Source organism: Clarias gariepinus, chromosome 6 (assembly GCF_024256425.1).
Source record: "Clarias gariepinus isolate MV-2021 ecotype Netherlands chromosome 6, CGAR_prim_01v2, whole genome shotgun sequence".
Taxonomy (NCBI): Eukaryota; Metazoa; Chordata; class Actinopteri; order Siluriformes; family Clariidae; genus Clarias; species Clarias gariepinus.
This window is the reverse complement of record NC_071105.1, coordinates 39397501-39413366: the sequence shown is the minus strand read 5'-3', so window position 1 is coordinate 39413366 and position 15866 is coordinate 39397501. Positions and strand designations below refer to the sequence as shown.

The following is a 15866-nucleotide window of genomic DNA, read 5'->3' as shown; positions in this document are numbered from 1 at the left end:
ATTCTGCATCCTACTTCAGGGAGAAATGAGAATACAGATCCAGGTAAGGAGCATGACGTCATGGAGATATAAACCATTTATTTCTGCAGATATTCCTGTCCCTCTTTTTTTTTTCTTGTCCCACTCCATGTCCCTGGCCACGCGCTCCTCCATCCTCCAGAAGAGTAAAAAAAAAAAAAAAGAAAAAGGGGGGAGGCTCTCACTAGCGCCCCGCACCGTTCAAAAGCAGGGTTTGCACTGTTACAACAGGGGGGCGTGGCTTACACACGGAGCGGTCTGACGCGCGCGCTCTGCGCTCCTATATAAGCGGTTACGCGCAGCGCTCGAGCTCCACAAGCTGCTTTTACGCGTCTGGATTAAAGCGACGGAAAGAACAGAACACACACACTCACACACACACTCTCTCACATACACACACAGATATATATAGAGAGAGTTTTATATATATATATTGAGACAGAGAGAGACAGGGATCCAGGATGGAGCGAGTCTTGTGGACACTTTGGCTGCTCTCCTGCGCGCTCCTGGTGATGTTCGGGTCCGCGCAGGACTTCGGCGCCACGCAGTTCGTGTGCACGTCGGTGCCGAAGGACGCGGATCTGTGCGCGGCCACCATGCAGAACAGCGCGCCGGCGGAGGACCTGAAGAGCACCGTGCTGCAGCTCCGGGAGACCGTCCTCCAGCAGAAGGAGACCATCATGAGCCAGAAGGAGACCATCCGGGAGCTGACGGGCAAGCTGAGCCGCTGCGAGGGCGCGCAGGAGGACGGAGGAGGAGCAGGAGGAGCAGGAGGAGGAGGAGCGGCGCAGAAACCCGGCGGGCGCAGGAAGGAGCCGGGCAAGAACACCATGGGGGACGTGTCCAGGACACCCGGGGACACCCTGGCGCAGCTCGGCCTGACTTTGGCCACGCTCAAGCAGAGGCTGGAGAACCTGGAGGTACTGGAACCGGTTTGATGGATGACTGATGAGCCAGAACTTGACGCGCGCGCACACACACACACACACACACACAAGATTTGGTAGAACCACAAGATGAAAAGCGTTTCTCTTTGTGGAAGCCTTTTTTTTTTTAAATATATATAAAGGAATCTTTTTTTTCTTTGTTTCTTAAAATCCTGAGGTTAATCACTCTAAAGTATGAAAGGAGCTTAATTATTCATCTATCATAATGAAAAAAATATATATATTTGTACCATAAAAGCATATGATTAGTGCGACTGATTTCAACACAGTTAATTAAGTTCTAATGAACAAGTGTTAATTCAATACCATGTGAGTTTAATTCCAATCAGGTCTTAATGTGTTAATTTACAAGATCAAAAGACGTTGATTTAAATCAGGTGTTTTAGATCAAATGAATGTAATTCATGAAATATTCTTCAAAAACTGCAAAAGCTTAATTCTGTTCATTTATCATTATTATTATTATTATTATTATTATTATTTTAAAGCTTATGATTAGTGAGAATCCAACACTATGCAATCGGAGACTCAACACTGTTAGACTTCATTCTCTATTTAATAAGTGTAATTTCAATACCATAAGAGAATTCTGCTGATTCCACAAGATCAAAAGACTTCAAGATCGAATTCATGTTATCAATATTCTTCAAACACTGAATTAACATTCAGAGTCGTGATTAAACAACTGATGACAAAACACCTTTAAATTGTGTAGCTTCAGAGTGTTTATGTAGAATTATATAGCTTATATATAACATTATAGCACTAAGCTGTAAGTGTTAACTGAATACGGCATCAGTCAACACTGTGAAAGTTAATTCCGGAGCTGGACAAATTTAAGTATATATTACTTTCTGTAAAATGGAAAATTTGTTTCAAAAAATCGAATTAACACCTAACACTTGATTATACTTATTTCCTAAAGCGGTGTTAGTACATCCGTAAAAACAGGAGCATCTGCACGACTCGGTCTGTTTTTCTCCTGAGCCGCGTCCCCGGTGCCTCCTAATCTCCTCGAGCATGTGTTCATTATGCAAGTGTTGAGTGTTTTGTAACGTAGAGGAGTGTTGAGTTCTGATGATTTGCCTCCAACGTGCACAGCGTCACCTCAGTCTAAGCCTGAAATGAGATTATCGGGTTTCTAAGTCGTCCTTGACGCAGCAGTCTCCAGTGTCTACTTAACGCTGTTGGACTCGTTGATGCAAATACAACACGACTGCGTGCTTTAATACCTTTAAAACACCAAGTGATTCAAATGAACTCTTTAAGACGATGTTAATGAGCATTATGTCAATACCAAAGATACTAACGCAAAACACTTATTTCTTACTCTGAGTTTGTTAATTTACGAAGATCACCACTTTACCACTAAACGTGTTGTTTAGACTTTTTTATTTTCTAATGGCGTTAATCCAATACCATAAATATTTATTGCCCCCTGACATTGTAAGATTTAAGCGTTAACATCCGTTCAACACTGTACTGAACTAAACTGTCGGATTAACACCCTTGTTAAAAAGGCAGAGTTTTAAATGAACACTTGTGTTATTGAAAGAACATATCTTATACCCGGCACAGGTGTTAATGTAACACCACTACAGGAGTTACTTCAACACTACGGCTGTGGATCCGCCACTCTGTTCACTGTCTTTATGGAAACCGCTCAGTGCTGAGTGTGTGACGCGCGTGATGTGTTCAGTGTTAGCTCTTCACTGTGTGTGTTTGTTCAATGCTGAGTATTTCAACAGTGTTTAGACTTACAGTGTTTCCAGATTTTTAGGTTAATTCTCCACTGTAGGTGTTTATTCGACTCCAAGTGTTACAGTGTTTTCCTGACCTTCCACGGTGCTTAGTGATATGTTGTTCAACTCCACAGCAGTACAGTCGGACGAACGGCTCGGTGCAGGCCAACAGCCTGAAGGATTTACTGCAGAATAAAATCGATGACATGGAGAAGCAGGTCCTGTCCCGGGTCAACACGCTGGAGGAGACCAAAGCAGGAGCGAGTAATGACACAGAGCAGCGCAACCGCGTGGAGGCGACACTGAGCACGCTACACCACCGAGTCACTGACCTGGAGAAAGGTAACACATGCACACACACACACACACACACACACACACACACACACACACACATGCACATACTGAGCACGCTGAGCGGACTTTATGAAATCGTTGCTTCCCTGTTGTTCCGCAGGTCCTAAAGGCAGCAGACCCATGGATAAGTTCCAGCTGACGTTCCCGTTACGCACCAACTACATGTACGCCAAAGTGAAGCGCAGTCTGCCAGAGATGTACGCCTTCACGCTGTGCCTGTGGATCAAATCCAACGCCTCGCCCGGAGTGGGGACGCCGTTCTCCTACGCCGTGCCGGGGCAGTCCAACGAGCTTGTGCTCATCGAGTGGGGAAACAATCCCATGGAAATCCTCATCAATGACAAGGTACTGACCAGTGTACTCATGGACAGTCCTGATACAGTTCTGTTACCGCTATTGTTACCATAAAAAAGGGGAAAAAACGGCTGGTGATGGAACGAGTGATTATAGCTGCTGTAACATAAGTGAGAACAGGAACTAAATGTAGTAACTTGAAATGAATAAAAAGTCCAATATTTGACTATTTCTTGAGCATTAGTCAATGGCTGTGGTATAAGAAAAATAAAACACTTCTGTTCATTACAACATGATAACTGGTGATCCTTTGTTACTCTGTTGCAGGTGGCAAAACTTCCCTTCCTGATAAATGATGGGAAATGGCATCACATCTGCATCACGTGGACGACACGTGATGGCGTTTGGGAAGCGTTTCAGGACGGCGTCCTACGTGGAACCGGAGAAAACCTGGCTCCGTATCATCCCATCAAACCAAACGGAGTTCTGGTCCTGGGCCAGGAGCAGGTGAGGAACTTTTAAAGGTTGGGGATGAATCCTGAATCAGTAGCTGTAGAGCACTAGGGAGGGGGTGGGACAGTTTCTCACTTAGCCTAGCGTTAATCTATCTATCTATCTATCTATCTATCTATCTATCTATCTATCTATCTATCTATCTATCAAATGAATTTACAGGTGCACTAGGTGAGATTAGTCGTTTATATTCGCACGGCTGTCCACTTTGTACAAGTGAGGCAGGTAAAATTGCCCTTTTTAAGGAGCAGAATTGCAGACAGCTCACTATTTGGCATATTGAGCCCTACATAGTATGTAGGAGCTATAATTAAATGCCCTCTATAGGGAACAGGAGGCTGGAGTGGTCGTTATTGGCAGTTTAGTGCACTAACCAGGCCACGGAAGCCATTACTGTCACTGTTATAAACCATGTTCTGCTACGTAGTGCACTTCTCAGGGAGCAGGGAGCCGGGCAGGATTTGCCAGTTAAAGTCTTTTTACAGACCTCGTTAAACACCGACTGTGTGTTCTTAAAATGTTCTGGAAACTACACGTGAGGGGAAGCCGAACATTAGGTTTCCACGGCGAGGAATCCACAGCGACTCATTTTAACACATAAAATATAGGACATCCAGGTCACCTAGAAACAAGACCAGTTCTGGGATTCAGTTAAAATGGATTCCCAAAAGACTGGCGCGGGCTCGTCACTGGATTTCTACAAAGCCCGTCATTTTCTTTAGAACTTTCTCTTTTACAGCCCCTAGTCGCGATGCAGTACGCCTTGTGTACACGAGGTTCTTGACTTCTGAGAAATGTAGCGTTGATTTATTATACATTCCCTTATTAAATATTAATGACACAAAGCCGCATCACAAAACTTTGGACGTGTATTTTTTTTCCCGAAGGTAACATAAACACAACAAATACGAAACAGATATAAAAAAAAAAAATACTGTCAAACGATTCTCTAAATTAATGAGAGGACTTAGCTAGATGCTAATAAAAGAACTCTTCACTAGTAAGTCTTAATTAGCGTCTAGATTTAAAAAGGAACAACACTAGATTATAAAATATTGAAATTTAAATAACAGTCTAAAACAAATCTAAAATGATGCTACAGCTCATCAGCAGTGAAAATCGTTTAAGCTAAGCTAGCTAGGGGAATTTAGAAGTAAGGTTTTTTTTTAGCACTAGAGAATTTTTTTTTAGTATTTTTTCAACATATCTGAGTAAAAAGTTCATATTTCGGATAATTTCATGTCGTTTCCGTGTTCGTTACGTCTTTGGATTGCCCTTAACGACTATAGTCTAGCTCGTTTTATTGCTAGCCAAGGCGAGTCATTAGTGTTCATGTTTTTTTAGTTGCTTAGCAATAGTGTTGTTGCCTAGCAACAGCGTGTAGGGTATGAGTTTTAGTTAAAGAACTGGAAATAAATTAATCTTTAAGGTTTTGCAATAAATTTTAATGAATCTATAAAAATTTAGGTAAAGATAAATAAATGATCAAAAACATAAATACAATAAAAAGATAAATAATATTCCTAGTAAAATTTGTGCTTAAAAAAACTGTACAGTATAAATACTTGACAATTACACAGCTTAAAAAGTTGAGGAAATACTTAGTCATGGTTTTACTTATATAGCTACTTAAATAGCTACATAAGAGGGGTGTTCAAGTCAAAGTGTGACTTAGTGTACCCTTAATTTTTTTTTGAGCAGTAGAATTTCATTTTTTCATCTTTAATAAAAAATGCCCTTAGATGCCAGATAAACTGGAAGTTTGTGAACTTTACACTCTGAGCTGATTTCACATGGAGTTTAGTTTTACCTTAAAACCTTAATTAGCCTAGGATTAGCAGTCTGCACCCAGGAATCCTGTTTGCTCTCCATGCCATTTATAGAGCTCACACACCTTTTATTTCTTTCTCTCTTTCCTCCTGCTAGGACATGTTGGGCGGGGGATTCGACGCCACGCAGGCGTTTGTCGGCGAGCTGGCGAATTTCAACGTCTGGGACAAGAAGCTAGCGTCTGGCGAGATCTACAACCTGGCGACCTGCAACAGCCGAGCGCAATCCGGCAACGTTCTGTCCTGGTCGGAGACGAGCATCGAGGTGTTCGGCGGCGCCACCAAGGGGACTTTCGAGCCGTGCCGTCCGCTCAACTGAACTGCTACAGGGAAATGAGAAAAAAATAATAATAAAAGAAATAAAAACAGAGCCGATCCGAGATGCGATATTTCTAAAGCTTGTGTCCTTACATGTCTTCATTTTGACGTTGATTTAAAACAAAACAATAAAAGTATTTTAAAAAAGAGCAGTACCTGATGAACTGAATAAGAGCACAGATTTCTATGAATTCTTACATATTCGTGTGCGAAACAGAAAAAAAAAATCTTCTCAGTCTTGTCAAGTCTTGAAAACCTTTTCTTGTCGTATGTTTTGAAAACCGCAACACTGGCTTTTTTTTTTTTTTTACTTGGATATTTTTTCGTTTTTGTAATTTTCTTCTTAAATTGCTCAGCTTTAAAAAAAAAAAAAAAAACGCTTTTTCTCGCTTTGTCTCCGAATGGGACTTGGGAAGATGCGTCTTGATCATTTGTCAACACCAGTTGGACGAGGAGCAACACGGTTCTGAGGACAGAAAGACGGGTTGATTGGATGGGTTTTTACCTCGAGGTCTAGTTCTGCTTTTTTTTTTTTTTTTTTTAACGGTGTCTCCGGATATTGCACTGTGACTTTGGGGTCAAATCCCAGAATGAACACTGCTTGCTTGGGTTCTCAACTCTTCAGTGCTGCACTTGGATCGGATTCGGGTTTATCTGTACGTCGATAAGAATTGGTTGTTTATCAGAAAGATGTCGGTTCAAATCCCGGACCTGTCAGAAAGCCACTTGTATGTTAAATTGACTTTGAAGTTGAAAATGTCTGGAGAAATGTTTATTGTAAAATTCTTTGTATAATTTAATGTTTGGACGGTTATGTAAGTGTTCTAGTATCATTTATTATTATGATGATTATTATTATTATTATTATTCTCCCCAGTCTCTTCGGACGTTTCTCTTGAGGATGTTGTTCGATTTTGCCAACACGAACACGCTTATGAGTGCCTTTGGGCTGGAGCACCGATTCAGCAGCACAAACACTTTTCATTTATTTATTTATTTATTTATTTATCTATTTATTTATTTACATATTTATTTTTAAAATTCGCTTTAAATGTCGTGCTACCTTTACAGATTGCAGGTTTAAACGTGTTACACAGATTATGGTGTGTGTGTGTGTATGTGTGTACAGTATGTGTGTATGTGTGTGTGTGTTTTTGGCAGGTGTTTGTAATAGGAATGTTAATGCATAAGCCACAGCATGAGCAAACAAACGCTGCGTCCACGGTATACTTTGTTTTTTGCTTTCGTTCTTTTTTTTTTTTGTTCCTCCTCTCTCCTATGGTTTGGGTCGGGTTTTTCTACTGTATTGTTATACGCTAAAAGCATGGCACCACTGAGAGATCTAATTTTTGTAATAAAATTGTGATTAAAAAAATGCTTATGGTTCTTATGCAGTTATTACAAAAAAAGGGACTTTGGTCGATGTAGATGGTCGAGGCGAGCCCAAGCGGCTTAATGCACATACTGGTAGAGTGCACTAGTATAGTACTAGTGCACTAAGAAGTATGGAGTGTATAGTATATACTACATAATGCACCCTTATACATAGTGCTTGGCATATTGAAATAAATGTCAGTGGTTAAGGCATTGGACTACGGTTCGGAAGATCCCAGGTTCAAACCCCACAACCACCAAGTTGCCACTGTTGGCCCCTTGAGCAAGGCCCTTAACCCTTAACTGCTCAGATGTGTAATAAGATAAAAAAAAAAGAAAGTTGCCCAAATGTAAATGTAAATCAGTCTAAATGTACCCCAAGATATAGTGCAATATATAGGGTGTAGGTGTCATTAGTTATACTAGTATAGTATTGAGGACAGGGAACCTGAGTGTAGTGCACTACCTGGGGCATAGGTGCGATAGTTTTCTACTTATAATAGTGAAAAATGTGCACTATGCAGTGTGTAGATGTAGCGGTGTGTAGTGGAGGGCTAACCTTGCAAACATGTAAGCTTGCAATACTTTCAGAGTTTTTAGTTGCCAAAACATTTAATTAAAAAATATATATGTATAAAAAGTCTGGAAGGTCATAACTAGAAGTTGAAAATGCACCTAAAAGCCCTGAGCTCATGGTAGAGGTGTCTGGCTCAGTTCTAGCTTGTTTCCTTCTTGGAGCAATTTTCAAAGACCGCAGGGGCACCATGAGCATCTGTACAAGCTACAAAGAAACTGGTAAAGGAGTTGGAGGTGTCAGATATAAAAGTTATCGTTATGACCACCTGCCTAATATTACGCCCCCCTTTTGCAATCAAAACAATGATGCACTGAGTATTCTGACACCTTTCTATTGGAGCCAGCATGAACCGTTTTCTCAATTTGAGCTACAGTAGCGCTTCTATTTCTATCGGACTACACGGGCCAGCCTTCACTCCCCATATGGATCAGTTAGCTTTGGCTGCCTATCACATCACATCATGGGTTCACAGGTTTTCCTTCCTTGGATCACTTTTGGTATGTCCATGCAGACCAGGGACATCCCTCAAGACCTAAAGTTTTGGAGTTGCTCTGACTCAGTCCTTAATTTAGCTCTTCCCAAAGTAGGTACATTGTCAATATCTCATTACTTTGACACCTGGATGTGGATGGGATATATAAGGCAGCAATGAACATTTTGTCCCTGATGTGTTGAAAGCAAAAAAATGGGCAAGTGTAATGATTCGAGTAACTTTGACAAGAGCCAACTTGTGATGGCTAGAGGACAAGATCAGAGCAATTCCAAAACTGTTCCAAATGCTAGTTTTTACAGAAAGGTGTCTAAACAGACAGTTGCAGAAGGGGGACCTAACTAATATTAGGCAGGTGGACATAATGTTATGGTTGATCGGTGTATACTGTATACAGCATTAAGATCTCCTCCTTTCTTTAAGATTGCATAAATAATTCAGACTGAATTGAAATGAAATGAAATCTATTAGTTAATAAGAGTTAGGTTGATAATTTAAAGAACACCATTCCAGTTGAGAAGCACGGTGGTGGAAGCATCTCATAGTGGGAGAGTGTTAAGGCAAAAGAAGCAGAAAAGATGTCGTTGTGTTGAAGGAGCAGTGGGTACAAATACATTAACCAGTGAGGTCAGGGGTATCTCAGTGGTTAAGGCATTGGACTATGGTTTGGAAGGTCCCAGTTTCAAATCCCACCACCACCAAGTTGCCCCTGCTGGGCCCTTGAGTAAGGCCCTTAACCCTCAACTGCTCAGATGTATAATGGGATAAAAATGCCTAAATGTAAAAAGTTAAAACATGTTTGCAACCGCGTCCTCAAGAAGAATAATTATCCTGAACAAACATCCAAAAAGTATAAAAAAGGAGGTACTGGTAGAAGGTTGGACAAGCCACAGTGACACTGTACACGGGAAGTGTTCTGTAACATTAAATGTTTGGAGTTATAAGAAGTTGATTTATTCATCCATTATCTATAGCGCTTATCCTGTGTATGGTCACAGGAGGTATGGAGCTGTCCCAGGAATACAAGGCAAAGATGGATGGGGTGTCAACCCATCGCAGGGCACACACACACACACACACACACACACCATACTGTACACACCATAGCGTACACTATGGGCAGTTTGGAAATGCCAATTAGCCTATAAGGAAGTTGGAGAGATTAAGTCTCTACTAAGGGAATTTAATCATAAGAGAGACTTTTTAGATTTTCTGTTAATTTTTTTTTATTATAGTAAAACATTTTAATGGTGCAAACGTCTGTCTGTCTGTAAATGTCGCTTGTTAGTAGGCGGTTCCTACAGTCTACCTGAGCCTCCAATAACCAACTGGACTCCATATGAACTTCTTCACATCTCCTGGTCTACTGAACTTCCAGCCTCCCAACACACAGTATGAGTGCAGATTAATCCCTGCTATCCGTTATCACCCAGATGAGGATGGGTTCCCTGTTGAGTCTGGTTCCTCTCAAGGTTTCTTCCTATTACCATCTCATGGAGATTCATATACATTTACATTTCATACAAACTTACCTAATTTCTTTTGATTGTGTAAAGCTGCTGTGTGACAATGGTGATCAAAATAAAATAAAATTGTACTGAATTGAATTGAATGATGATCCTGGCTGAGGTGGGTTGGAGCTCATTACAGTCGTTCCTGTGAACCTTCAGCAAATGGAACGCCTGATCTTTGCAGAAAAAGCCACATCTGTCTGTGGGAACTGTCCACATAATCCTTCACGAACACCACTTGCACGATATAGGAACCTTAATGACGTACAGTCCTGACCTCACTCCAGGCCATTTCCACATGTTTGGGAGCTCCTGAGAGGCCGGCGTTTCAGACGCTAAACAGACAGACAGTGTAGCAGGAGATTGTATAGAGAAATAGAGGGAGTTTCTTCTCTCATAATTTTGTTCTGTGTTTATAACAATCAAAAGTCCTGCTTTGACTCGAGCGCCCCTGAGGGAACCACTCCCACATTTAACATTCTTCAAACACACAATCGCCTCACCAATGCGTCACTCGCTTGCGTCAAGAGAGAAAGAGGGAACATATATTTTTATTCTTGTGAACAGTTTTTTTATTCCCTCTCTGTCCGGAGCAGATGAACTGGTCATTATGACGTTGGAGAGTGAGTAGACATGCTGGAGGCGAGTGTGTGTGTTGTTGTGTGTGTTTACTCACCGTGTCTCATCACGACATACCGTCAATATCAGGATGACCTGCGTGACTCCTATTAAGTGTTAAAGTGAGGGTGTTTAACACCACTTCCGCATCGCCTCATGGTCTCCATCCAAACCACAAAAGAGGCTCGTTACATCTCTAAACCACCGCGCTCAGGGAGAGAGAGAGAGAGAGAGAGAGAGAGAGGCAAAAAGGAAAATATTAATAATTTGCAGTTAGAGGAGTGTAAATCTAGAACACATCCTAAAAAAGTCATCATCACCATCATTAACAACGTCTTATCATCATCCTAAACATCATCCGGGATCGTTGTCATTGCTGTGCTCATCATCATCATCATCATCGTCATCATCACCATCATCACCATCACTCTGACTCTCAGGTTGAGAACAAGCCGTACTTCAGGAGGACGTGGAGACGCTGAGCCATCCATCACTCCGCTGCTGAAGGTGACCGAACTGACCTACTTCTGCTCTCTGACTTTGTGTCGTGCTCGATCAGGCCCACAGCAAACAGAGCGCAGGACGTGATGGACAGATTGAGAGTAGGACAACTAGAATGCAGGGATAAGGAGAGGATGGAGCGATAGAGAAATAATTGATGAACTGGTCATTGTAATGTTTGGAGAGTGAGTAGACATGCAGAAGGTGTGTGTGTGTGTGTGTGTGTGTGTGTGTGTTTACTCACTGTATCTCATCACAACATACTATCAATATCAGTATGACCTGCGTGACTCTTAACCAGTATTAAAGTGAATGTATTTAATACGACTTCCGCATCGCCTCATCGCCTCCATCCAGACCAATAAAGAACCACCTCGTTACACCTCCAAACTACCGCGCTCAGAGAGAGAGAGAGAGAGAGAGAGAGAGAGAGAGAGAGGGAGTGCGGAGGGACAGATGGGAAAATAGTAACAGAAAGAGAAGGTGAGATAGTGGGAGAGAGAAATGGTGTAAAGAAAGGGGACGAATAAGAATGGGGAGAGAGGGACATCAAAGAGTAGAACTACAAATCTGAAAATGTCATGATCTTCATCGTCATCATCATGATCAGCACATCAGCGTCGCCATCGTTCTCATCACCATGATCGCTGCCATCATCATCGTCCTCATCATCCTCGTCGTCATCGTGATCAGTGTCGCCATTGTTCTCATCACCATCATCATCCTCCTCATCATCATCCTCATCCTCATCATCGTTATCTTTCTTATCATCATCAACGTCGACTTTATCATCGCCATTGTCATCGTTGTCATCATCGGCATCATCTTTGCTGCCATCATCATCATCATCGTCATCACTGCTGTCATCATCATCGTTCTCATCATCATTATCGCTGCCATCATCATCGTCCTCATCATCATCGAGATCAGTGTCATCAGTGTCGCCATTGTTCTCATCACCATCATCATCCTCATTATCCTCCTCATCATTATTGCTGCCATCATCATCATCCTCATCATCGTCAACGTCGACTTAATTGTCATCATCATCATTATTATCGTCATTGTCCTTATCGTCATTGCTGCCATCATCATCATCACCATCATCGCTGCCATCATCAACGACATCATCATCATCGTCATCAGTGTCATCAGTGTCGACATTGTTCTCACCACCATCATCATCATCATCATCATCATCGTCCTCATCATCATCATCCTCATCATCATTATTGCTGCCATCATCATCATCCTCATCATCGTCAACGTCGACTTAATTGTCATCATCATCATCATCACTGCTGCCATCATCATCATCATTATTATCGTCATTGTCCTTATCGTCATTGCTGCCATCATCATCATCACCATCATCGCTGCCATCATCATCGACATCATCATCATCGTCATCAGTGTCATCAGTGTCGACATTGTTCTCACCACCATCATCATCATCATCATCATCATCATCGTCCTCATCATCATCGTCCTCATCATTATTATCGCTGCCATCATCATCGTCCTCATCTTCATCGTGATCAGTGTCATCAGTGTCGCCATTGTTCTCATCACCATCATCATCCTCATTATCCTCCTCATCATTATTGCTGCCATCATCATCATCCTCATCATCGTCAACGTCGACTTAATTGTCATCATCATCATCATTATCATCATCATCATCATTATTATCGTCATCGTCCTTATCGTCATTGCTGCCATCATCATCATCACCATCATCGCTGCCATCATCATCGACATCATCATCATCGTCATCAGTGTCATCAGTGTCGACATTGTTCTCACCACCATCATCATCATCATCATCGTCATCATCATCGTCCTCATCATCATCATCCTCATCATCATCAACGTCAACTTTATTGTCATCGTCATCATCATCATCATCACTGCTGCCATCATCATCATCATCATCATTATCATCGGAATCATCCTAGTCATCATCATCCTCATCATTGTCATCATCACCATCACTCTGACTCTCAGGTTGAGAACAAGCTGTACTTCAGGATGACGTGGAGACGCTGAGCCATCCATCACTCCGCTGCTGAAGGTGACCGAACTGACCTACTTCTGCTCTCTGACTTTGTGTCGTGCTCGATCAGGCCCACAGCAAACAGAGCGCAGGACGTGATGGACAGATTGAGAGTAGGACAACTAGAATGCAGGGATGAGGAGAGGATGGAGCGATAGAGAAATAACTGCAGTAAAGTATAGGATGGTGTTCTATTAGAGGTAGAAGAAAAAGGATGGAGTGATAAAGAAAACAAATCAAATAAAGTAAAGGGAAGAGTGAGATGTGATGGATGAGGGAATGGAAAAGGATTAGACTTTTATTTTATTCCATTATTTTCTCCCCTCTATCCAACACTCCTCCCATCTCTATCTCTTTTTCTCTTTTCTCTAATTCAGACTTCTTCATCCCTCCATCCTGTCCTGTCTCTAATCTCATATTTCTATCTGAACACTCTGTATCTATTTAAATCCTTTCTCCCTCTTCTCTTTTCCTTTCTCTCTCTCCATCTGTCATTTTTAATGTTTTAAAATCTCTTCATCCCCTTATGTTGTCGTGCATTTTCCCATTTCCATTTTCTTCTTTTCTATCCTTTCTTCTCTCCCTTCATCCTTAAAATCTAGATCTTTATCCCTCCTTCGATTTAATCCTCGGGTTTGAATTTATTTCACTGCTTTATTTAATTTTTCTCCGCTTTAAATTTGTTTATCCCTCCATCCTGTCAGGTCTCCATTTTAAAAAAACAATCCCTCAACATGTACACACACACACACACACACACACACACACACACACACACACACACATCTAAAACACTTCACAGCAGGTGAAATCTGGCCTTCTGTTGAGTCCAGATGTGAAAGTGGAGCAGAGAGCAAACTCAGAGCTTTTCATCTCTCTCTCTCTCTCTCTCTCTCTCTCTCTCATTCCATCTCTTCGGCTGTTCATTAAACTCTCCGAGTGGTGCTGGCTCAGCCTCGGGGACGCCACTCCGTGTGAAAGAGCAGAGAGAGCAGAAGATGGAGGGATGATAATGAGAGACCTCGCAGTTGAGAGCACGGAGCACGTGCCTGGCTGCGGTTCCAACACGCGCTTATGTAACTCGTTATGGGATGAAATAAAAAAGAGGACAGAGTGTCGCTCGAAGGTCCGGGGCGAGCTGTAAAAGCCAGCGCTCGGCGTTTCGGCGCTCGCGTGGAGGGGGGACGAGGGGAACGAGAGGATTCTGCTGGAAGCTGATGCGCTGTTTAAGCATCCACAATAGGTTTTTTTTTCAAATCAATAAAAAACAATTTACACAAACGCTCGTCCTCTGCACCACTTACTGCACCGCGTGAGGAATAAAACCACCTCAGGTTGTGCGGTTAAGGGAAAAACATCACGTGTGATGAAATGATGAGTTTTTGCAAATTATAAAAAACAAAGTCACGCTATAATTTTTCATCCGGTTCGAGCGAGATTCTCTCCGACACTTTAGAAACCCTTCTATGACAAAGAAAAAAAAATGACAGAGCACTGACACTGGAGACTCCTTCCATAGAGGCTTACGGTAACCATGGCAACATGCTTCCGTTTCATGTGACGTATCAGAACGGAGGCGTTACTTATAAACAGAGCTGCGCTATAAACACCCGAGCTGCTGTTACAGAAAATGAATCAGCGCCTCCTGACCAATCGGACGCGGCCGCAGCGTGATGAGGGCGGAGCCTTCGGACACGCGGTACACGTGCGACCCGGGACACGTGTCCCTTTAGTGCTAAGAGCGGATCCTGAGTCAGCGGTTTCCCCCGGATTCTCCGTGCGCTGAATCATTGATGAGGACGAGCGCTCCTCCCTGCTGATGACCTGATGAAAGATGCATGAACGAGGGAGAGGCTCAGCCGGGAACGGAACTGTGGAGGAGGACAGGATGGACGGACTGGGAGGGGAGAGAGAGAGAGAGAGAGAGAGAGAGAGAGGGAGTGAGAAAGAGGGAGAACTGTCAGTGTAGGAATGAGGGACGTAGATATGGGAGGGAGGGAGTGACAGCTGGGAACGAAAAGATAGAGGAGATGGAAGGATAGATAGAGAGAGAGAGAGAGAGAGAGAGAGAGAGATAATGGAAGATAAAACAACAGCAATTATGAAACAGTGAATAAAGGAGAAGAAATCGGGGGGAAAGTGTGTGGAGCATGGAATTAAACAAAAAGACATAAAAAGAGGAGAGAAGGAGAATATGGAAGGAGGAGTAAAAAAAATGAAGGGATGCAGAGACTTTGAGAAAAGTAATAGGAATGGAATGGACAGAATAACTGAAAGGTAGCACAGGATCTAATGGAAAGATGGACAGGGAGATCACATGGAGGATGAGAGAAGGACAGGATGGAGGGATGAATAGATAGATAGATAGATTTACTCTTCCCTCTATTATTATTATTCTCTCTCTGCACTCCATCATGTTCTCCTCCTCCTCCACACCATCGATATACTTAATACTTCAATCTCTCGACTCTCTCACTTCCTTCTTATCCCTTCATCCTGTCCTCCTCCTCTCAACACCTCCTACTTCCTTCCACCTCACGTCTCTCTGTTCCTCCATCCTGTCCTGCTTTCCTAACATTATCTCTCTGTTACTTCTTCCATTTCGTTCTTAATTCCTCCACTCAATCTCTCCATCATGTCCTCCTCTCATCACTTTAAACCCAACCCAGTCATTGTCCCCCCTCTATTGTGCTTTCCTTCCTCTAACTCCGAATCTCTTCA

General features: G+C 42.4%; 1 protein-coding gene across 1 annotated transcript; it reads left to right on the top strand.

Annotated features, from left to right (window-relative positions):
* The first annotated feature begins 354 nt into the window (after window positions 1-354).
* On the top strand, window positions 355-6144 carry LOC128526188 (neuronal pentraxin-1-like). The gene is made up of 5 exons (XM_053497804.1): window positions 355-938; window positions 2842-3049; window positions 3165-3409; window positions 3686-3865; window positions 5798-6144. The coding sequence occupies exons 1-5, from the start codon at window positions 480-482 to the stop codon at window positions 6017-6019; spliced, it is 1314 nt and encodes a 437-aa protein (XP_053353779.1). The 5' UTR covers window positions 355-479; the 3' UTR covers window positions 6020-6144.
* Window positions 6145-15866: the final 9722 nt, after the last annotated feature.